Below are 25,258 nucleotides of genomic sequence, written 5' to 3'. Positions count from 1 at the left end.
CTGCTGTTGCACTTGTCATCCAATGGCATCTGAAAAACTGTTTTTGACTGTCTGTTTATGAAAGGCTAATATTTAAACTTTCTGCCTTGTAAATGGTAGACAGTGATGTTAAAAAGTTATTGTAAATGGCCTGAAACCAGCAGAGAGCCTCAGGGAACAGTTCCTCATCAAGCCCTCCTCTGTGAAGTAAGGAATCTGGGTTGACTGTCCATACCCATGCCTAACTACAGACAGAGAGCAGAGTTTGGCCACATCTCTGGCAGATATAGACAAAAACACAGGCTACATCAGACCACACTTAAATGACTATGCAGAGTTTGGGCTGCAAATCAGCTCTTGGGCTTTGTGGTATCATCGGTCTCTACTATTCCTGTATACTATGGGGCTGGCCCCACTCTGGTCTAAACTCAGTCATGGGCTAAGATGGGAGGTATAGGTTTTCAAAGTAGTAGTATGAGGCGAAATAGGGAAGTTGAACCTTGGAAGGATGAAGCTTGAGTATGACACAAAGAGATGGATACAAGCAAGTTTGTTATTCCTAAATCATTCCACGTAATTAATCTTTGCTATTTTCATATACGAGTAGTCTCACCTGTTCACACAATCATTTCAAAATGTGTTTTTTATTATTTTGTAAAAGGCTAATGAGGGAATGAGAGACGATAAGTAATAAATGTTACTGAACTATATGGTAATGCTAGTCACCACCTTGTACTCTGAACCAACAGGCCACCTGAGCCACTGATAAAGGGGTATGAGCTGAGGAAATCCTCTCATCAAAATTGACTACAGCTACTACTAACATGCTGGTTGAACTCTCTCAAACAACATAATTTGTGTTTGGGATATTTATTCTCACCGCACTGGGGGTAGTGATCCTCATATGGGTGTGTACAGAAAACTCAGCTGAATATTCAAATCTGCACTCACCACAGACACTGGCAGACAACTTTTCTTCCCCTTATTTAGACAACGCCTGGGAAAGGACAGACTGACAGAAAGTGCAGCCAAAGCTAGGAGGGCACAGTCATGTGTAAATCACATAGTGCCTGTAAAATTCCTTGTAGTGCAACAGTAAGGGTTGTTCCCACTATTTGTGTTTTCACAAACTGTCAGTTTTGTATTTTGGTAATTTTGAGACCTGGTTTTCAATGTTGGCCACTTCTAAGAGTAACAGATAATTGATTATATGCCATAGCAGCTTGTATCCATTGGTCCCTCTGCTCAAGCTTTGGTGACAAGACTGAGCTAGGTTTTTCACATATTTCACAAATACTTCGATGAGGTCGCTGGGTGAAGGTTATTATGGATGAAAAGGTGTGTAAGTGTGTGTGCGTGCATGCATAAGAGAGAATAAGAGCTAATATTCCATCATCTACGACAGCATTACACATAAATTACCACTATGACATGATGGAATGCTGACACAGAGAGAGAAAGAGAGAGCGGTATAAGGTGCTCCCTAGGTAGGTATTCTTTCCTCCTGTTGATTTCCTTCAGACCAGGACCAGCTGTGCTCCTAAACCATGCCATATCTTGTTGACTCATCCTTGTGAAAGGTGTGGTGGTAAAAGGCCTCTTTGTCACTGACTGTTTACAGCTGAGAAGACAGCAGCTGCCTTGCACAATATTCGCTGTCAGGACACAACTAATCACTGAAAATAAAATGGTTATATTTTGTGTGACAAGCTGCACACTTCTAAAAAACACCACAGAAACTTTGGTACGCATTAATTAACAGTCCAAAACAAAGATGTGCAGTAGTTAAAACTAGTAACTCCTTCAGGAACCTATGTCAGAAAATTCTCATGCAGCATCTACAGGTAAGCAATGATTAATGCATCATTGTCTTTTGTAATGAGTAAAAACTAGTAGATATGTGGGTATGACCGATGTGCGACAGATGTTTCATGTAAAAAATTTATAGTATAGCACAATTTTACAACAAAAATAAAAAGATTCATTTATACTTTATTGCATTTGAAGAATGAGGAGGCAATGATTTGATTTCTTGGTGGTTTTTCTCTGGAAACATGCTCTTCATTCATTCCACTCAATTCAGTTTCCTCAATTAATCCAATTTATTCTTTTGTATCTTTTCAGAAATTAACACTTTATATACAGTGGTATTTAAAAGTACTTGGGTTTTTCTGCACCCAGGAAACATACATGATTACTTGACTTGATTTTTATCATAATCTTTCTGGATTTTTTATTTGAACTTCCGCAGGTGTCAGGTGACAGAAAGGGCTCTCTGAAGGAAAAAAAAAAAAAAAAATCCCAACTCAGATTCAAAATGACTTAAAGGACTCAGACTTCGATCCAGATCCATCCAACCCTCCGCCGGGTAATGTCAGAGCTTCATGACTGAATCCTGTGTTTACAGCTGATGAATGAAGATGCTGTTATTGTTACCAGCACTTCACTGAAATATATGATAATATATTCCTCCATGCGAAACACAAGTTGGCCTACAGCTCAATGACGGATTATATTTATTATACTGACTTGTCACAGTAAGATCCTGCAGAACCCAACATTCACATGTACTAAAAAGATTTTAGAATCTAATACACAAGTAAATTCCTGTTCTTCATAAGATAATGCACATATTTTTCGACAAATTCTGCTTTTCTGCTTTCACAAAAGCGTGAACCAGAAAATTAAAAGTATAAATCAAACATTCAGTAGTGCATATAAGCCTTCATGAACAGGACAGTTGAGCTCACAGTGGGTAATACTGCACTGATTCATCAACAGAAGAAATATTCAATAAGCACCTGATTTGCCAAATAAGAGGAACTGAGGTGTTTCCAACAGTGAACTGTCAATTTATCGACAGCAACATATTTTCTGTCCTTCTACAACCATTGAAGCACATGGAGGAGGTTCCGGAGGTGGCTTCTGTGGCTGTGATGGCAGAAACCCCCCCCCCCCCCCCCCCCCAAAAAAAAAACAAAACTAAAATACAGCAGCCAATTGCTCAGTGATATGACGTTAAATGGTAATATTGAAGCGCAATAATTTCAAACCTTCAAATCAATAATTGATGACTTTGGTGCTCATCATTCTCTCTTTTTTCAATATTCAGGGTCCCATTGTTGTCAAATCTTTGAATGAACTGGTGATGCTACCTCTTGTTGTTGTCCAAGTTGTATTTACCACTGGCAATCAATGCTGATGAGGCCCAATCAGAGAGTGGCTATGGGTGCTTCACAAGATCTTGGTTTTTGACTATAAAGCAGCCCTGAAATTTTTAAAATTGGTCTCGCACATGTCAGTGAGGACACTGTCAGAGGCTCAGTGTTTGTGTCATTCCCATTACCACTCATTTAGCCAGTCTCCATTGATTCAATACCTGTGTGAGAACCTGGTGGAAGACTTTGACTTTAGTGTCATGGTGCATAGGCGAGTAAGTGAGGCCTATTCATCAAAGCTTGAATCTTCAGACAGAGCAGTGTAAGAAAGAGAAGCATATCATCTGTGCCAACATTTTTCTCTTAAATCAGAACAGTATTAACATGACATTCCCAGTAGCAAATTAAATCCCTCTGATTGGAGTCCCTCCCCCTCATCACATAATCTCTGCCTAAGTAGATTTATAGACCTTCAGTCTGTATCAGTACAGTGTCAGAGAAGTAGCTCCTCATTTAAGAACTACAGATATTTACAAGTCATCCACACAGGTGTAAATAGGCTGCAACAAACTACTATGTGACAGACTAGCACATACCCACTTCTGCTTACATTGCCAGTGGGTACCAAAACACCAGAAAACACATATTACATGACCAGAGATGTACAATGAGCTTGGATGAGCAGGTGTAAACAGGAAGCATCTGGAGTACACAGAAAGCAGCAGACTGTTTACTATGCAGTACTTTCATATACCATGTTTTCTCTCTTTATTTGAAAGGCAGCAACAACAACAATTACAACATGAGGCTTTGCATTGAAGATAAGCAAAATTATTATAATAAATCCATTCCATCAGGTTTATCTAAGTATGTTCGAATGTCCAGCACACTCTACTGGATGCTGCCGAATACAGCACATCTGCTGAATAAAACTGAACCTCACAGCAGTAGTTAATACATTGCATTCAATAGTATGTCTCTGATCTCTCCATCAGTCCTGTCTGATGCTGCACTTGTGTGCACACACACTCACTCACAAACACACAAAAAGTGCTGGATAAACATTCCTTCTCTTTGTTCAATGCTTCAGGCTGACCTACATGTATCATCCAAACCCCTCCCCATCCCCCTGCTTCTCTCCTGGGCGCCATATGGCCAAAGATTAGAAAAAAGCCCCCTTTCAGCTCATCCGCAATGTCACACTGTTATAGAACAAAGGAAGAATACAAATGTGGTCTGGACCACAATCAGCTAATGATCCCCAACTCTCAAAACATGCTCAGGACCTTTTTAAATCCACATAACTCAACTGTCAACTATGGAGAATGTTCCTTCTGCAATTGTGAATGACAATCGCGACAGCAGTTTGTTTTTCCAATACAGTTTCAAATTATTTAATAACAGTCCATTCCAGCGGTTTGTGCCCTAGTTTTACATTCAGAATGTGGAGCACAACCAGTGTAGTCTGTAAAAACACTTTCTGCAGCCACTCACTGAGGGAGTGATTAAAACCTAAGCTAATTTGCTAAAACTTTAAGTCATTTTGCTTTATTTTCTTATTCTGTCAAAAAAAAAAAAAGAAAAAGTTGTAACTCATAAATCCTGCCAAGCAGCATAAATATCCTTATTTCTGTAAACTAGAAATTCTTTAGTATTAAACCAAGTAACACAAGTTGTTTTCATTCAGTGATTTAGTGCTGTGATCACCTGAGAAGCAGGGTATCTGATGAAAGTTAGGAAGTTCAGTGAAAGGGAATGCAATGAAAAACAAACAAACAAAACAAAACAGCACATAATTTAGCAAATTTGATAATTCTTTAGTTCTTGACCAGGTTAAGCAGCAATGTTATAGGTTCCACAGACATTATGGACAAACCCAACCACTTCTCAAACCCCTACAACAATTCTTCAATATGTGTTTCTCTGTAACTCTGTGGCTGACAAGGGGCTGGAACATGCCAGGGATTAGGGATTAGAGATATTTATTGTTTCGGGCAGTGGCAAGCTGCCATCAGCAGTTTGTCAGCAGTGTCCAAACAGAGTACTGAAGCCATACTAGTCTGTCTGGAGCTGGAGTAGAAATCTTCCTTACTGCGTTCACACATTATGTAATGTGTAGCCACATAGTCTGTAGTGTCATTTAGAGCTTCTGCATGTGTACATGTATTTACATGGAGTGTGTAAGTGTGTCTCTCAATCTGGGGAAACAATGATATTTCATCTCCAGTTGTTTCCACTTCATCCTACTCTGTTCATCAGCTGTAGGCACACTCACACAGCTTGAAACATTGACCTTCTTACCTTCATTTCTAATACCTGGGGTGAGAAGGTGTGTCCAAAAGTACAGGATGCCCAACGACCAGTTTGTAATAGTGTTGGTTAGTCCAAGTGCAGCTCCTTGTAGAAATTCCATGTGGACGTTTGAAACTAATTAGTAGGCTGCATGAACACCAATGTGCATGGATTTGAACACAGGTGTTTCAGCTGCAGTTGGAACTGCAGATCCACTATTGCGACTTTAAAACATTAAGATACAAGAACTAAATTACACTTGAGAAGCCATGGAAAACACCTCAGTGTTTCTGTCTGCTGACAATACAAATGGGACAAAATAACTCGTTCAGACATGACTGTGTTTACAGCATTGCGTACTTGTAAAAACTTGTATGACATAAAGCTGGAACAACCATTGTCCCTTCCTGCCTGGTCTATTCTGACGCTGCACCCAACTCTAATTGAATGGAGAGGGTCATTATTTAACATCTGTATTAAACCTACAACATAGTTCTGTATCTAATGAAACAGGTTTCATGAGCTGTCGTGGTTTCTGCTTCATGGTCAGGTTGTGCCTATTAACATGATTTCAATATCAGCACTCATGCAGCTTGAAATCACTATGTTGTACGATGCTTCAGTGTCTGGATTCATCTAATGAGGTGGAGTGTAAATCTTTTCACTCTGAAATTCAAACTTCCAAGGACAATGTTTCCTTTCTGACTTGCAGCAGAGCGACAGCAAAACAAAGTGGAACAATGAAATACACTTGTCTGATGAAGACATCCATTCATTTATTCATTCATCTTCTACCACTTATCCGTTTCCAGGTTGCGGGGAGTGCTGGAGGCAATCCCAGCTCACATTGGGCGAGGGCAGAGTACACCCTGGACAGGTCACCAGATTTTGTCTGCCATCACATTTATTTGAGGGGTTTTAGAGATTGCATTTAAGAACACTTTGGGTTTTGTTTTGTTTTTTTTTATATAATTTTTCACTGTTAGCACACTTCCCCACCTATACAGAAAACGCATGAATCAGTACTAAGCAGATCATAAACAACCTTAACCAATTTCAGTGCGTAACAGTTCTACTTCTACTCTATGGAATAGGGGACCCATCTGCAGGCAGGACAACGTGAGGCAGGATGAGCCAGAGCAGAAACCAAAAATAAATAAACACCAGTGGTGCCAAACGAATCACAAAATGCAAGGGGAGAGCAGCCAGTGGATGAAATCTTAAAGAGAGAAAGAGAGAGAGAGAGAGAGAGCTTTCACAATAAGACCAGAGTGGACACAGGATGCAGATCATAATTTTAGATCACGGATTTTACCGTCCTTGCATTGACTATGAGCTGGTGCAACAAGTTTGTAACCGGAAGACCATGAGGAAAATGCTCCCTCTTAATAGCCTATTTATAATTATTGGATATGTTTTGGCTGACTCCTGAGCTTCCTGGGATGGAAAGTTGTAACATTGTTTCACAGTGAGGTCGTTTGGAAATTACAGGGAGTGAGGAAGAGAGAAGGTAAACCATCCGACCAAAACTCACGTTCATCATAACAGAGAGAGGGGGAATCGGCTCAACACAGCTCGACTGACTAGTGCTGAACATCGAGATTAGTCAACACACCTTCATACACAGATACCCTTTCGTTTGTGTATTTAGTTAATACCGATGCATTAAGATGTATTTAAGCTTATCCATTAACACACACACACACACACATACACACATTAATACATACAATGCCACTAGGCCTGGAAAACGCAAACCTGCTTCAAGGTAAAAGTCTGTGGCCCCAGCTGCCCCGACAAAACAGAACAGTCTGCTACAGCTCACAGCTGCTTTAAATCATTCTATTTTAAAGGCAAAACATTTTTAAATGACTTTCGATTGTAAAAAGTAAACACACAAATAAATTAGACACCATCCAATAACCAGCCTGGAACTGTGCTGTCAGTCTCGTTTATTCTATAATTACGCCGTGCCCCGCCGCTAAACAACTAAACATGTCACAAAAGTGACAGCAGTTGCTCTCCTATCCTCTAACTTATCAGACATGACCAAATTGTCAGCATTAAATTGAAACTCGTACCTTTGGGCTACATGGTCATGAATTCCAAAACCTCCAAATCCCGTGAAAACATGAAGATATTCCACGATGGTGCGTCTTTAAAAGATGAATAGATACTGAAGTTAACTTGTCCTCCCACAACTACACATCCAACTTATAGAGGTGTCCTAATAGTTCAATCCATTTGGCGTGAAAAAAGTGCATCCAGACTTTGAAACTTCATTCATCAGAAAATCCTCAGCGGGAAAACGCGTCCGTGAAGCAGACAGTCGGCGCTTTTTGCCCCGCTGTTCTTTATCCGCAGGTATGGAGACTTGATGAGCTTTCACGCCGCAGTCCTGTCCTCGGCTCCAGGCGGAGGGCGGAGTTACAAGATACAGATTTTGCCTCGACGGCTGTTTTTAGCGCTATACTCCGCCTCCGAGGCTCCACTTCCTCCCGCTATCTGTGATGCTGAACAAAGAGCAGCAGGGAGGGGAAAAGGAGCTGTGATACAGGACAATTAGTCATTCTGACGAGTTTCTTATCGTGATTTGGGCCCCAAGCACTCGACAGTGCGAGAGCCCGATAGGATTCCTTGGCGTCATTATTATTATCCTTGCGCCGTTTCGATTGCGTTTTTTTGGTACGTACCCCAAAACTCATGAAATTCGGACAAGCACGTCAGGCCTGTCGGTATTTCATTGGTTGCAGAAATGTACGTCAAAAAAATGGTTCAACGGCGCCACCTTGAAAGTCAGGAAAATTGCGCCCCTCGTTCAAGACTGACGTACATAACTGAAATTTGGTACGCACATGTATATTGACAAGCTGCACAAAAAAAGTCTACAGGACTCATAACCTCACTCCAATACGAATTGGGACATTTTGATTTGAAATTTCGACTTATTCACACCTCTTATTTAAACCGACTCCTCCTCCAATTTCCAGTATCATCTCAAGGCCATGACGATGGAAAACTATCAAGATCTTTTTCGTTAGTTCTACCTGCTTGGTGTCGCGAGTTTATGGGGCTTAGGTTTCCCGTGAAAAAGGAAGTCCTCATGACTCCTGCATACATAATCCAATCAAGTCTAAATTCACCACACATGATCAGAATCCTGCCCAGAACTCGTCCATGTATTAATATTGAGTTACAGCGCCACCCACTAGACACAGGAAGTCATTGATATGGACGTAATTGGATCCTCCAAATAGACTTCACGTACACTGACTCTCATCTCAAGGTCTTGAATATAAAAAAATATCAAAATCTTTTTTGTCAGTTATTCCCACAGCACGTCTTCATAACACAAGCGTGCATCGTCCAAACTGCCCCAAATTCGCCTGAACACACCAATCTGTTATTACTGAGTGACAAGCAGAGTGCCACCTACTGGATACGGGAAGTGGGCACGCAGCATAATCCAAACAACTTCACATGAAATGAGTATAATTTCAAGAGTATGAATGAATATGAAAAGTTATTACAATCTTATTTGGTCTCTACATCGTTGGCCATGGCAATTGTGCCAGATGTCCCCATATAAGGCAGTCCTTATAAATCCAGCATGCAATATTCAACCTGCCCTATTGCACACATAAGATATTTTTACATATACAATATTAAGTTGCACGTCACCCACTTGACACAGGAGGTCTGCTTAGTAACACAAACATCGGATTTCCATGATATTTGCAGGCTGTGTTCTCCACATCCTAGACTAAGGCATGACATAATATAGGTGGAAGTTCCTCAGTAACCTAGAGTTAACACTCTTATTATAGCACTTATTAACACTCGTATTATAGTAGTAAATCAAGAGCTTGTTCTGCTCTGTTCTCTACACTAGACACAAAGTTCAGACAAAAGAACATGGGTTAAATCATTTCAACTGAGTTACCCTGCCTCCCACTTGTGAACATGACTGTTCCAAGTTCCTGCTTCCTGCTCTTCAACCTCAGCTGCAAATCTCCAGACCTCTAAGAAGTAGGTCAACCTCCAGTTCTTGGTGAAAATTTCACCTTATTTCCTAATTATCTGCTGCCTTCTGTGTGCCACTTTGCAACAATCTGATGAACCATTGGCAAACCTCATCACTCACCCTTACCAGTGCAGACCAGTCCATGTTACCTCTTTGTGCCTTGAATATATCACAGCCTTTGTACCCTCACAGTGGAATATTTTGCTTACTTGGCCCTGTAAACATATTCCATGTCCTCTGCAGGTGAGGAGGAGCAGGAGAGAGTCAGGGCTCACACAGTGACATTCCAATTCTGCTCTCTGGTAAGGAGATCAAGCCTATGGATCAGAACCAATGTCTTTAAATGGTCCAACCATAACACTATAAAAGATAAAATTATCTCTGTAGAATAAAATACATAAAACATCTGCAGTCCTGTGGCATGTCATCTGTGAGGTTGAGTTTGAAAGATTCAAGGGATTCAAGGAAGCATACCAACGACATATGCATGCACATGAGAAGGGTACGAAATTGAGAACTGAGGCCCGGTCAAGCCAAGGCAACTAAGAAAAAGAAAAAAATACAATATAATTATAAATCTATACAAATGTGCCTTGGTAATTAAGTACTGTATTTACATTAAATATAGTACTCATAATAGTAATAATAGTAATAATAGTAGCTAACTGGCTAATTTAGCCAATATTGAGCAGGTCCATAGTGAGGGGGCAGGGGTGAGCATGTGTGTGTTTAAAGGGGACCAACAGAGTTCAGCAGCCTAACAGCTTGTGTATAAAAGCTATTGTTCAGTCTGGTGCTTCTGCACCTGATGCTCCTCCAACCCCAGCCTGACCGGAGGGGAGTAAACAGGGTGAGGTTTAATTCAGGTTCAATACATAATATTGTATTGAAGGCACCTCTCCTGCTCATAGAAACATTATGTACAACCAACAGAAAATGGTTAGCCTCATGTTGCTGGTTCAACCAAACTCCACTGTTTATACAACTCTTTCATCTTATGTGTTTTGTTATTATTAAAAACTCTTCTTCACTTGAAGGACCATAATGATAAACTCATTACACATTATATATGTTATAAATAATCTAAACTGTACATAAATATAAATAAATAATAGGAGTGCAAAATCTGTGTAAATATAAACGAAAAAAAAAATATGAACACAACACATTTATTTATTAGATAAATCCTTTGTCCAAAGCAATACAAAGGTAAGGAGCAATATGTAACCTGGAGAATCACTTATATTTATAACAACAAAATATTATTAATGTTCATGGGAGCTAATTTCATTCACCTTTTCTCATAAGGAAGTCTGTTGCCCACAATGTTTGATACCTCCATCTAATGATACAACCACTGTTCCCTAAACATCAGAAAACAAGTTATTCCAAGATTAATCAGTTTGTGTTGAAAGAGGATGAAAAGAGTGTGATGTTTGTAGTGGAAATACAACTACTAATCAAGGTTTTCTCAAAGAATAAAACAAAATCTTGCATACGACAGGAGGTCATAAATGGTATGCAAAAGTTGCGATTTCATAAAAGGTAGTTTTTTCTTTGGTGAATATGTGCTTCTGTAAAATTAAATGCTAGGATTTCTCATATGTTGATGGGGGAGGAATCCTCCAATCCTGCTTTTTTTTAGCAACAATGTCAGGCATCTTCCTCAGGTTATGCAGCAGTACCAGCCTCACAGAAGAAATTCAGAGAGTAAATTTACCTCATGATACACAGAGCATGGGAGTCATGTTCTTGCCATAGTCACAGTACTATTCTATGAGTGAACTACACACTAAGTAGTTACCTTCCTGTTTTAGGCCATCTCACCCAAAGGTTCACAAAACTTAGTCTGTACCAACTATAATGCACAGTTCAAACTTTAAGCAGTACAATTTTGCTCTTTAGATCTGTGCAACTAAATCAAACACACATACACATAAAAATTATGTCAGTTTTCAGTCAAAATTTACTTAGCATGAGATGATGCTATAGGTTATGTATGGAGATACAAACTCTGAATGAGCTGTTCTGTATAATTGATTTACTAAAATTTAGCACCGTTTGTGGAGCTTCTTTTTCTCTGTAATTCTTGTCAGTTCTTGTACTGTATTTCAATGCTGTCAGGTTTGAGTTCAAATTTAAATAAATCATGGCTAATATTTCTGACATTGATGTTCAGATGTTTTGGATCTCTGTTTTTAATGACTTGTTACTTAATCTCATTTGTCTACTTTGGGCTCGTTTGGGATGATTTCAATTGCTAGGATACAATTATGTGAATAAATGATAAAGCTCTTATCTTGCCATACTAAGACAGCAAAACATAGACCCCCATAGACATTAGACCCCTTGTCTATACAAAATCATCAATCAAGTTCTACAACTGATAGTGAAGTAATAATAATTTTTAAAAACGAATTAATTACTGCTTATTATATTGCTGCACTTACTTTAAATTTTCAATTAATATCGTTAATTTATCATTAAACATTTTTTTGGATTGGTTTAAAAGTGTCATGAAAGCTTAGGCTCTTGTACACATTTGTAACATGTTTGAATTCAAAATCTTTCGTTTGATAATGGTGCCTATTCCACCCAGAGCAATTACACAGATCCATATAGGCTGTGGTACAGTAGTGCATAATACGGATTCTCCGATGACATTGTATTTGTTGATGTTTTTGTTCAAGTAGCTGACGTAGCATTCGGTGTTTCCATTACCTTCAACATATTCGGCCTATCTCGGTCGCCACCTGCTGGGAAACATCGGTACCACAGTCAGCCAAGGCGCCATATTAGAGAGACATTGTATAGCTGCGGACCAAATCGAATAAGCGGAGCAGTTTTTCAGGTGACAAGGCTGCACAGGCCGCTGTAGTCTGTTTACTCGACACTCAAGGTCACTGACATATGGTTGACAACGAGTAAGAGGACTCAACATCTCGGGCAACGTCGTCCGAGACGTCCTGTCTTTTTTGTCGTCGTATAACCAACTCGCCGGTAGACATGACTTCCTTGACTCAGCGGAGCTCGGGCCTCGTGCAGAGGCGGACCGAAGCCTCGCGCAACGCCACTGACAAAGACCGTCCGTCTGGCGAGGAGGACCATGAGCCCAGACGTGGAGACGAGCAGGAAGACGACGATACCGGTGATTCCAAAGAAACGCGTCTGACCCTGATGGAAGAGGTGCTCCTGCTAGGACTGAAAGACCGAGAGGTAACGGCAGATTGTCCCTGTCTCTTTTAAATTCAAGGCAATTGATGAGATGTTATCCAAGCTAACGTTAGCTTTACATTCCTGGATGACATGGTTTAAGTTTAAGTTAGCATTATGTTTGCTGGGATTACAGCTGTAGTTACAATTAGTAAGTCTCTTGGAAGAAAATCTTTACTATTAAAAATAATAATAATAATAATAACGGTTATAGTTTTTGAATAAGTGGTTGTCCTATGTTGTATTCACACCGATGAGCTAACAGGCTAGAGAGAAAATGATCAACACATTTAAGTGTATTTCAAATCGACGGGTTAATAACTTCTACGTGTCTGGGAATGCTTTCCAATAGTGTAACCAATGATTTGCTGTGGTTAAGTGCAATGCAACAGTGCTGAATGCTTCTGCAACGTTAATCAAGTTTAAAGGTTGTTGACACCAATCAAGAGAGTGAAAAGTTTGAAGCCTTAGCTAAATCAGTGTTATCATATCAATATAAATTCAGTCCACTTTAAAACACAGTTGAGTCAAAAACCAAATATTGTCATGTAATATAAATGGCGATTCTTAGGTGCCTGTGTTTCTCTTAACAGGTATCCAAGAAGGTAATTAAAGATAACACCTGTGTCCTTCTGATGACTGTTGTCATGTTTCACCTGCAAGGCTGTTGCTTGAAGTGCAACCCTTTCATTGTTAAACTTTGTAACTCATGAATCAATGGACATGGCTTCTGTTCAGTTGGTAGCAGATACGTTTAGGAACACCCATGGGGATATATTAATGGAAGGTTATGACTGATTCTGAAGGTTTACTCTGGCTAAGTTGACCATCAGAACTTTGTAGCAACTCCATGGTCACTTTTTGATGAACCAGGATTTTTATCATGTTTCCATGATGTAGGGCTACACTTCGTTTTGGAACGACTGTATTTCATCAGGCCTGCGAGGGTGCATGCTGATCGAGCTGGCCCTCCGAGGACGCCTCCAGTTGGAGGCTTGCGGCATGAGAAGGAAAGGTCTGCTTGCCAGGAAGGTGGGATGTGTTTCTGAATTTACTGTGTTAATTGTTAACAAATTAATTTTATTTTCACCCTTTCTCAATCTTCTGTTGCTATTTTCTACTACAGCTTGAACATACTAATTACAACAACCTCTGCAGCCCTTAACCTGCAATTCTCCAATAATCCTTCATTATTCTTTCATCATGGATGAAATAAAAATTGAGCGTCAAAGAGCTTGAGGGACAGGATTTAATCAACTTTTGCTTTTCTGTGTTGTATGTCTGTGAACTTAAAATACTGTTTTGTTTTGTTTTTTTGTTTGGTCAATAAAATTATGTACATTTGAGTCAGTGGCATCAGCTTTGTCTGATGTGACAGTGAATTTCAGTCAGTGTTGTGTCTTGCTTTAGTAATTTCTCTAATGACCCTACAGTGTAACTGTCTGATACCATTCTGAATGAACAATTGCAGGTCATTTGTAAGTCAGATGCTCCTACAGGTGACGTGCTACTAGACGAAGCCCTAAAACACATAAAAGACACCCAACCACCAGAGACGGTGCAAAGCTGGATTGAACTGTTGAGCGGTGAGTCTGACTGCTTTATCTCACAGGCTCTTTTGGCAGTCTAATCTGTGAGGAGATTTATTAGAAAATAGATCCACCTGGCCTTCCACTGATTATACCCAGGTGATGTCGTATGTAATTTGAAGAAGCAGACTCTTAGGGTATGTCTGCAGTGAGAGCAGGTATGCTGTTGTTTCAGTTTGTATGAATTATGAAATTGAAAATAAGAAATTATTCTTAAATCTAATTCACAAAATGTTAGTTGATATAACTGATCTTATAAGGTGATACATCCTGCCATTTAATTGGAATTTGTATCTGAATGTATTGGATAAAATGATACTAGGAGGTTAAAACCTCTTTGTAAATTTCACTGAATGTGAAGAAACCTTAAGATTAGAAGGTATTTAATTATTATATGATTTTTATTTATTTTTACAACAAAATCTGATCAGAATCACCTCATTGTGATGAAGTGGTCTGCTTTGTGTGGGAAAACTTGGAAAAAGCTGACCCTTACCTTGGTCAAAGTACAAGTAGAGCAAAGACGGACAGGAAGTAGCAGCTACTGCACTATGAGCACCCAAATCCTATTTCCAAAGTGCCAATGTAATCATTTTCTGAAACGTAGACAAAGTGCTCTTTCTCCTTCAGGATTTTGAATTTACCTGTAATTAGGGATGCAATAATTATCGCAATTATTATGCATTAAGTAATTTCACAACACTGCTAAGGAACTAATGTGTAAAATCACATTAGCTTTTTTCTGAGATTTTATTTATTATTTATTGCTGCCAGAAATAGCACAGGCATAAAAATAATGCAGTACAAAATAATACACAAAGTCTATCTCTCCCTTAAGAATTAAATAAGTGACCTCTGCTCTGTAAAAAAAACAAACAAAAACAAAACAAAGGCTGCAGGACCTCTGTCTACATGTCTCTTTTGATTAAAAATATCACAAAATTATTAAATACAAGCTAGCTATGTATTTACCTTTTTAACAAAACAAGGAGTCAAGTGCATCAAGTTTGCTGTGTTTGAACTTTTTTCGGCATGTTTTGCAGGCAGGCGATCTATTGTCTTGAATGACTCCCTGGTCATTCTCACTGTATCTGAAATACTCCCACACTGCCAACTTCACTTTTTTCTTTGGTGGAAACTAAGCTTTGCTGCTTGGTCCTTCTGCCATTGTTTAACTAATGAAGTGTAGCCTCCATGCCCCTTGATATGCACGGCACTGTAAGCAGCTGCACCTCTGGTGTAACTTTGTTTTTGGTCTGTGCAGGCTGTGCCGAAAATATTGTACCAGCATACTGTCTGTTTTTTTTTTTTTTTTTTTTTTTTTTTTTTTTTTTTTTTTTTTTTGGGGAGTGAGAACAGAAAAACTTGGAATTAAATTAATCGTTATGTTTTAAAGTGAGGTTAATAGTAAAATCAGTTATTCACTGCATCTCTACCTGCAATAGCAATCTTTGACATTCAGTCACTCTCTTAATGCAAGTTGAAATCTTGTTACACCCTGTCCTGTTCTGCCTATCATTTATAAATGCAGATGAGCTTGTCTTCTAATTGATGACATTAAGTGTGCTTTGTTTTATATTTAGGAGAGACGTGGAACCCCCTGAAGCTTCATTATCAGCTGAGGAATGTTCGTGAGCGGCTAGCTAAAAATCTGGTGGAAAAAGGCGTCCTTACAACTGAAAAGCAAAACTTCCTGCTTTTTGACATGACCACACATCCTCTGACCAACAACAATATAAAGCAGCGCCTTATCAAGAAGGTTCAGGAGGCTGTACTAGACAAGTGGGTGAATGACCCTCATCGAATGGACAAGCGGTTGCTTGCACTCATCTTCTTAGCCCACTCTTCTGATGTCCTGGAAAATGCCTTTGCCCCACTGCTAGATGACCAATATGACCTGGCTATGAAGAGAGTGCGTCAGCTGCTGGAACTAGAGCCTGAGGGGGAGAGCATGAAGGCCAACACCAATGAGCTGTTATGGGCTGTGGTGGCCGCCTTCACAAAATGAGGCTACAGGAATTGGACAGCAAGCAATTGTGGCATTGTATGTTGGGGTAGGGATTGCAGTACCACCCCCAACATGTTGACTCCATTGACTTACTGTTTATCCCTGCCTGGACTTTTGGGAAGGGGCTCCTCTCTTTCCTAGCTTTCCTCGCCATACTTAATCTTTTTTCCCTTTGAGATCCCTTTCCTCATTGAACCTTCATTCCCCTTTTGCACATGTCATTTATTTGTTCACTTTTGCTAACACAGACATGCGCACACATACACATAAAAATGTGGATCTGAATGAAGTGGTTGATAATAATGGGGGTGGAGCTGAAAACAAGATATCAATTCATATTCTCTTTCTTTTCTATTTTTGTCAATCTTGCTATCTCTAACATTTGGGGGAGGTATAGTATTTACCAATACCTAACACATACCAATATTAAACATGAATGCTGTTAAAAGATAAGATGGAATGCTGATGATGTATGACTGTTACTTAAGATTTCAAACCCCTCAGTTCATTTATGTTGGGTATAAAATATATATATATATATATATATATATGAAAGTCCTAAAAATGTAATTAGTGCATGAGAGGAAGAATCATTCTACTGGCTCATCCTTCTCGCAACCTGTACACCCCGAAAACAGGCCACAGAGTTATATAAATCTTCTGACTAGTAGACTTTTATTCATAGTGAATCATTTTGATAACGGATCCAGACTGATATTCTGAGACTTCTAGATACACTGTGGTGTTCATATAAACCAGGTAACATAAAGGATGCAGCCTGCTATATCTAGCTGATTAGCAGTGGTTTGAGCTGGGACAACAGGTAATTGTGTTAGCTGATTCTTAGAGGGTAAAAGGTGTCCTTGGATTGGTTGAGGATTAAATTGAAATTAGTGGAAAGAACTGTCTCAGGAAGGCAGAGCCAACTGCCTTTGTTACAGAGTTGCCAGAAGAAACTATTTAAATGAAGTAATCCATGGAATTTAAAGATGGATATGATTTGATTTTGTCTTCAGCTGGGTCTGGACAGGTTAGAACAAATTCAAGCTGTTCAGTAAAATATTATATGAAGATGGGTGATTCTCCATGAGACCATCTATCAAGCAATTTCCAAAACTGTCATGTACATTATAATTGATGTAGTATATTGTCTGTATTTAAAGAAAGAAAATCATAACATAAGCAAACACAGTGGACTAATATCTGCTGTGAGTCCACATAGCATCTTATAAATCCTGTGGCCTTGTACAAACTACTGTTAACTCAGTCCTTGAGTCAGATGGTGGATCAACTCATATGCTCAGTTGAGCTTCACCTTAAATGGAGCAAAGCTACAGCAAGGCTAACTGTTTCCCTTACATCCAGTCTTTATGCTAAATGGGACTAAACATGTTGCAAACCTGTCTCCGAACTAAAACTAGTACTGATTTTGACACCAAAATCCTGAAGGGCAAACTTTGTTTTACTTTCATTATAAATCCATTATATCCTATAGCTGAAAAAAAGTCTGAAACAGAGACAGTGCTGTCAGAATAATTTGATTACATTCCAGACATTGATTATACAATTGTGGATTTGTATGGGGCCTAACTTCACAGTCACCTTTCCTAAAGCCTGGCTCAAACTTTCACATGTTGGACATTTGTGCTCAAACATTGAAAAAGCCTTTTCGCCATGAACCTCATTCTTCATTTCGTATTTTCTCAATTTAATGAATTCTGTTTTCACATTTGTTCAATTGTGGTTTGCTTTAGCACAGATTTTGTCAATGACGCTGATGGTTCTTGTGAAAGTTTTTGCAGATCAGAGATGCTCATAGATGGTTATTGTATTTAATAGATGCTGGGAGTAATTACTAACTGGGGGAAGAAAGGAAGTGGATGGCAGGTTTATGCATTGGAGAATCACCTGGTATTGTGGTTTGACTGATAGATTATATATGTCAACTAAATAAAGGGACCTCTAATCTGTGTACTTTTCTGACCCTTGAAAATAAACAAAGAGCTTGGAAGTGCCTCATCATACAATGGATGTGAACACAACCTTTTTTGATCCATTTAAGTATTCATGTGAGCTTATAGATTTGTGAGACACAGGTTAGTGTTTATAAATTAATGTGAGTTACGGATTATTGATTAATCGCTGAGGACTGCGGATAGTCTCCACTATCACACATCCAATGAGGCCATAAACTATTAATGACAAATATTTAGAACAAGATAAGCAAGGAATGCTTTGACAGAACAATTTAAATGTCCCATGTAATTAAGATCTGATGACTTGATTTTGATATGGTCTCTGGATGTTTAACCGTTACCCCTGTTAGGTGTCACTGAGACTCAACTTTACCTGTTTTGGGACATGTTCACAATTTATTAACAAATAAAGTCGAAGTCAGCACAATACATTCTTTAAGTCATGCTATATCTGTGTGTGTAAAAAATGTTAATTGCTGTCAAAGGTGCCCCTACAAATATAGTTTCACACATATACAGTCCCAGACCTGTGCATCTTGTCCTAGGGTCAGTGATGACTGATTATGGCTGCTGATGATTAGGCTACTTACACAACATGAAATTTAACCTTGAACAGACTTCTTCAATTACATTTATATTTAGTGAAAACCAATAAAACAGGTCACAAAATGATCCAAGAAGAATTCATTTATGGAAAAAATGAAAAAAAAAAAAAAAAACTTTAAACTGATTGTCCAATGTGAACTACAACAAAATATCAAATTACAATACAATTTAATTATTGAAGCTTTTTTGATCTGTAATAATCTAAACTTAATTTTAAACAAGTAGAAGATTATAAATCCCTTAGTATTGGTAGGCATGAAGCTTTGTCATTGTAGAGTCACATTATCAAACTTTAAAGTGACTCATTCAATTCCTTTGATTTTCAGCTCCTCTTGAACTCGGTTGAGATAATCAGGGTCTGGGTATCCATAGCTGCAAACACAATGATTAACATAGATTAATTGACTTCATATGGACAGGATCATAGTCCACAAAAGTCTACACTCTGACACAAGTGTGCATTAGACATCTCATGACTGTTTTCAGGACTCATGAGTATGTACCAACAACAGTATTCATCTGTAAAGGGGAATGAATGCATCATGATCCTTCGCTACTGGGCAGTAATGAACACTTAGAAGGAGCACAGACATAGAAAATGCTGGCTGGTGGAGGCCAACGGCTCATAATACCAGCAGAAAAAGTAATCTCCATCTTAACCCCAGACCTGGGGCTATGCTTTAATGGTATTTGCACCTTCTACTTCATAGAGCTGACAATACTATGGGAGAATGCTACAGGTGAAGCCAATGACCAGAGGAGGCTGTGTTACGTCATGCCGAAAGTGGATGCAAAACGCAATAGTGTGCCCAGTGGTAGTTGCCTGCCAGAGTTTCATCGCAACATCCACAATGACCTCTTTAAAAAGATGGGAATCTGTGGCCAAGCCTTAGGCCTGCAGAGAGTGTATTGTGAGCAAACGGCTGAAACATCCATTGATGCAGAGGTCCAGAATTGATAATATGTCCTTATCATCTGCAAGCAGTTTGACAGTACATCAACCATGTGCAAAGAGCCTTCAAAAGGTACATGGGATCTCAAGCATATGGTTCTATGTTTCAAAATACAGTGCCAAATCATAACAGTCACTTCAAGGCACATATCTATGTATGTATATTAAAAGCGCACTGAAGTATATAGTATATAAGTATATAATTATATTATATAAAAAGACGCAAATCATTCCTGCATGAGCAAGCAGTTGGTGACAGTAGCAAGGAAAAACTTCTTTCAAAAGGCAGAAAACTCAGGCAGAAACAGGCTCTGACAGTGCAGCCATCTGCCTCGACCAATTTGTTAGATAGAGAGACAAAGGGGAGAGAGAGGAGTAATGGGGAGAGAATGAGAACAGGAGCAAAGCAAACACAATAAAACACAATAAAACCATAAAGAAGTACAGGGGACTAATGACTAAATGTGCATGATATAAACCAATAAATATATTGTCAAAGAGAAGTTTTGCTGTCCAGACATTTCACTATTGACAGCTGGCCTGAGACCACACTAGTTTCCACAGGAATTCAATCATATTATGACAACCCTGGTTTACATCTCACACAAGGCAAATGCTGATGTTCCATGTGATGTCATCCACGGAGCTATTGCCAGGATGCAAACTAAACATCCTGAAGCACTCATATTAATATCTGGAGACTTATATCACGTTCTTCTCTCCTCCTATCTGACTGGAATCACACATTTTGTGATATGTCCCACCAGAGAAAATAAAACGCTTGATTTGCTTTATGCCAATGTCATAGAAACTTGCAGAGCTACTCCCTTACCTCTACTATGCAGGCCAGATCACAACAAAAAGAAAAGACAGCCATTAATGGGTGAAACAGACAGAGCCAACAAGCTCAGCTCTTCAGACTTGACACTGCAGCCACACAGTGTCTCTCTACACTGAACTAAACAGTGTCCAGCTGAACTAAACAACTACAGACCAGTAGCCCTCACTTTGCATGTAATAAAAATCTGGAACTGCTGCTGCTACGCCTACTGATAGTTAAGGCCAAAGACACACTTGACCCCCTGTAGTTTTGCATACATCGAACACACTGGAGTAGATGATGGTGTCCTCTACATACTCCACTGTGCCCTCTCACATGCGGAAGAAACTGGTACTTGTGTGTGAATCATGTTGTTTGATTTTCAAGTACTTTCAACACCATCTGACCCATCATCCAAAGAGACATGTTCAAAGGGACGGCAGTTGACCCCCTCACTTGTTTCCTAGATCACAGATTACCTGACAGATGGGCTACCGTTGTCAGGTTGGGAAACTTACACTCTGGAAGGTAATGAGTAGCATGGGGGCTACAGCAGATTTCAGTTACAACTCTAAGTCTTGCCAAATCCAAAAATTTAATTGAATGAAACCGCAATGTACACGAAGTGTATCAGGGATAGACAGGAACCTAAACACACAGATCTGGTCAAAGCCTTTAGTGACTGGAAACACAAAAACTCCTATCTACCAAACAACTCAAATACAAAGGAAATGATCATGGATTTCCTAAAGTTCAAGCTCCCCTCTTTGGCCAGAGAACACTTGTTGAGTGGACATCAAGGTGGTACCAATCTATAAACATCTAGGAGTACACCTGGACAACAAGTCTGACTGGCCCCCTAATATACGTGCACTCTACAGAAAGAGGTAGAGCCACATTTTTCTGAGTGGGCCTCAGATGCTGAAACATTTGCAGAAAGACTCTCATGGATCAAACAAACCACAGCAATGGGCAATTTATCCATCTACCGTGCAGGACAGGAAAATACAGAAAATTATTCATTTGCCATCAGAATTTACAACTCCCTAACTATTGTAGAAAAGCTACCAAACAGCAGAATTTCCCTCCAGGGACCGATAAAGTGTTTCTGATTCTGAGTAAATAAAGGAAGTGCTTTATATGGCTAATAGTTTGATTTCATGAGTAAGAGTCCTTACAGAGTTGGTCCTCCATTGACTGAGGTTTTGTGGTGAATATCATTCCATGTGACTGCATTGTTCCGGCCACTGGTGGTGGAGCGTCCAACGGTGAAGATGAGTTTCTGGTCAAAGGCTCGTTTCATTAGTTTAAGGATCTTTCTGCCCTCTGGGGAGTCTGGGAGGTAGGCTGTACGGGACACACCCTCATATGGCTGGCCAGGGTTTGGATGCTCCTCCTGTACACACACAGAAGAGTGCTCTGCTTGCAAATGTTCTTTCAAGCTACAAGATAATGTGGGATTTCAAATGACTCTGGAACCCCTGTACTCACTGTTTTTACCAATAATAGAAGTGCTGAATGTGTTTTTCCTTTGTGTGACTGTGTGATTCTGTGTGTGTGTGTGTGAGATAATGGTAACATTTGATCTTCCAGACACTGTATCAAGAATCAACTCAACAGAGTTGTTTTGTGAGTCTACAAGTTACTGAGTGGGAGGGTGATTGAGTGAGTGAGTAAGTGGCAGAGTTGTATGTGGGGAAATGGCAACCTATCTCTAAGGCAAAGATCTGTCACTGCCCAGCCACTGACTCCTTGTCAGTGGATCAGTCTCCTGTCCCTGTTATGTTATAAACATTCTAGTCTAGTGCAGTCACCTATCAGTTGGTTTCTGGTAGGTTTTCACTCATGACTGTAAAACTCCACACTCCAACATCCCAACCATGAAAGAGAATGGGGGCTGTTACAATGGTCAATAACCACAACTGATGAGGGCTAGTTGATTCTGTTGAAAGGTGCTGGAAAAGTAAGTAAGTGGAACTTGAAATTTCTGTTCCCAAAGCCAGAAGTAGTTCAGAGTTGTTGTTGTCTTACCTTTTGGATACCACTTGGTATATAGTACTGGATGATTATTGTTCCATAATTCTCATATCCGGGTAGAGAGGAATGATTTTTAGTGACTCTCATTCGGCCTCCATCAGGCTGTGTCCCTGTTAAAATGCCATAAAGCTTGCCACACGTTGGGCACACTGGCTTGTAGTGAAAAGCCGTTTTCAGACAGGCACTGCAGAAGGTGTGTTTGCACTGCAGTGTCTCCTTCTTTGTTGGGATCATTGGTTCCATACAAATGGGACATGATTCATCCTCAGGATCTTGGCTGTGTGTAGGCTGAGAACCTGAAGGTCTGCTAATTGCTTGACATTTGGTCACTGCACTTTTATCTGAAATTGGTGTATTTTGTAAAACAAATTCTTTCAATTTAGCAATGTCCATAAAATGCCCAGTAACTATTGCTTCAGATTTTTTGTGGCCAGGTTTCAAAAGGAGATGTGGAAATTTCCTCTGTAGGGCTTCACAGTCTTTTGGACTGACTGAGATTGATGAGGCCTGTATATCTGAAGCAGTTCTTTGATAAAATGTAATGAACTGTTGTCTGACATAGTCCACAATAACAGGACTCACAGAGACATACCGTGGTCTGAAAGTCACCTGTACTGTGCCACTGGGGTTAATATGAGCTGTTCTGAAGTCCGGCTGGATTTCGACAAAACGGTTCCCTTGAATTTTCTCCAGGTCTTTTGTACATTTTTTTTTTATGAAATCCAGAACAACCCCAGACACTTCCACACCAGCTGAAACAGGTTTGGCCTGTTGAATGGATTGTTCACCTATGACATGACTGACATGATGCTTTACTGCTGACAGTTTGTTTGAAAGGCTATCCACATCCTCATAGGTGCCTCTCAGACAGAAGTAGGAACCTTTGTCTTTAGGACTGTAAGACTGCAGAATCTTCAGCAATGTCCCATGGTCTTTGAAGCCAGCTTTATCAATGATGGCAGTGACATCTGTGATAAACTGTAAAAAGATCCAAAAGATAAAGTCAGATAGTGTGCTGCCTATCCACAGAAGCTTCTGTTTGACATTGAGAAAATGTCCCAGTCCTTTTTTTGGTTTTAGCTTTAGCTTTTATGTATTTTCAGTTGTGTCTTGGTGCCTCCCCTAGTCGATGACCTTATGAAAAGCAGTGTGGCTTCACTGTAATCAAAGGTTTAAAAAGAGAAAAGAAAAAGAAAAAAGAAAAAGAAAGCAGTAAAACAGAGTAAGTGGTCTACTTTCATTACCATGAAATTTTACTATGCCTACCCGTTACAAGTTCAGTGAGCTCAATTACAATTTCATGCCCCGTGTAATTACAAAAACTAAAAAAAGTCTGTAACGGAACGGCATTCTCACGAATGCCGGGAATAATAATTAGTCATTTTACCTAATAATGACAAAAGTAACGCCATTAGTAATGCCGTTTATTTTGCACACACATCACTGCGAGCTTTTAATTTGAAAAACGGATGTGGTTTTTTGTGTGTATTTTGATTCTTTCTCAGTTGAACCGTTTTAGATTTACACCATATTTTCCAAGTTTGCAGCGTGTAGCGTGTTTAATGTTCACGACGAAACTACAAAAATAATGCTGACACTAAAGTAATATCATGCGTGTTGGAGAACATCGAAATTAAAATGACGCGCTTTAGTTTCGAAGTTTATACTCTTAGAAAATCTAAGTTTTCAGAGCTTCCTCCTTCAAAACCTAAAATACAATTGGTTCGATTCGGTGATATTATCAGACACTGAGATTAGCTCACATCCGAAATCTCAGATAAAAATTATACCGTAGGAACGTTAACAATCGATCGACATAACTGTAAATCATATAATTTCTGCAGCTCACCTTTCTTTAGCCTATTAAACTGTCTAAACTGTAAATACATGAGACATACCTCCATCATCTAGACTTCCCCTGTACCTGTAGCGATAGTTTGGTTCTCTGAGCTCGATGAAAATACGCCTGGATTTATTGTGGAACCCGCCGGCATTGGTTTCACTTTCAATTTAAGAGTGTCCTCGTTGTTTACCGCTTGTCTTCCAGCGACCTCTGTCGATCACCAAGGAAATAGTCATAGAAAAAGTCAAGAAATTCACTCATCTTTTTCTACCGCTTATCCGTTTCCGGGTTGCGGGGGCGGCTGGAGCCAATCCAAGCTCACAATGGGCGGGGCGCACCCTGGACAGGTATACTTCAATCACTTGCACACTTTTTTGCCCTTGCCGACGAAGGGATCCACTAAACTGTGCCTCTCATTGCCTCACCCTAATATTCTTCACATATTCAACCCAATGTAACTGCTGAAGCTGGACTGTTAAACAGGGAAATTCAGGTCTGGACTCATTGCTGGCCACTTTTGGACTCTAAAGCCCGTTGTCCATTCAAGATTTCTGAGCACTGTTGAAGCATTTTTGCGTTTTGAGGCTCTAAATTGCTCCTCAAAATTCTCTGATAGACATCAAATTCCATGATACCATTCACAAAAACAAGGTCATCAACACACACACACACACACACACACACACACACACACACACACACACACACACACACACATGTGAACCTCCACCGGTTTCATGCTTCTTCTTTGAAGGCCTCAC

The 25,258-nt window shown here is 39.6% G+C and overlaps 3 protein-coding genes across 7 annotated transcripts in view; 1 reads left to right on the top strand and 2 right to left on the bottom strand.

Moving 5' to 3' along the window:
* pdzd2 (PDZ domain containing 2) overlaps positions 1–7,839 on the bottom strand; it is a 41,488-nt gene extending 33,649 nt beyond the window's left edge. For all 3 annotated transcript variants that reach the window (XM_029510693.1, XM_029510696.1, XM_029510695.1), the window contains exon 1: positions 7,511–7,839. The gene's annotated coding sequence lies outside the window, so the exon portion shown is untranslated. The remainder of the gene's footprint in view (positions 1–7,510) is intronic.
* A 4,407-nt stretch (positions 7,840–12,246) lies between these two features.
* On the top strand, positions 12,247–18,233 carry golph3a (golgi phosphoprotein 3a). The gene is made up of 4 exons (XM_029511154.1): positions 12,247–12,669; positions 13,567–13,698; positions 14,138–14,252; positions 15,839–18,233. Exons 1-4 carry the CDS (start codon positions 12,460–12,462, stop codon positions 16,261–16,263), a joined length of 882 nt encoding a protein of 293 aa, XP_029367014.1. The 5' UTR covers positions 12,247–12,459; the 3' UTR covers positions 16,264–18,233.
* Positions 17,635–24,656, bottom strand: LOC115049146 (E3 ubiquitin-protein ligase DTX3L). Of its 3 annotated transcripts, none has more exons than XM_029511151.1 (4): positions 24,553–24,656; positions 23,237–23,632; positions 21,796–22,013; positions 17,635–19,217 (listed from the first exon to the last, which is right to left on the bottom strand). In XM_029511151.1, exons 1-4 carry the CDS (start codon positions 24,559–24,561, stop codon positions 19,148–19,150), a joined length of 693 nt encoding a protein of 230 aa, XP_029367011.1. In that variant the 5' UTR covers positions 24,562–24,656; the 3' UTR covers positions 17,635–19,147. The 3 variants fall into 3 exon arrangements, with proteins under 3 accessions (XP_029367011.1, XP_029367012.1, XP_029367010.1); XM_029511152.1 differs by having other exon boundaries at positions 23,264–23,632; XM_029511150.1 differs by having other exon boundaries at positions 17,697–19,217; positions 22,649–23,632.
* Between the last annotated feature and the right edge of the window lie 602 nt (positions 24,657–25,258).

The sequence above is a fragment of the Echeneis naucrates genome, chromosome 9 (assembly GCF_900963305.1).
Source record: "Echeneis naucrates chromosome 9, fEcheNa1.1, whole genome shotgun sequence".
NCBI lineage: Eukaryota > Metazoa > Chordata > Actinopteri > Carangiformes > Echeneidae > Echeneis > Echeneis naucrates.
The sequence above is the reverse complement of the archived record's forward strand: the minus strand, read 5'-3'. Positions and strand labels throughout refer to the sequence as shown.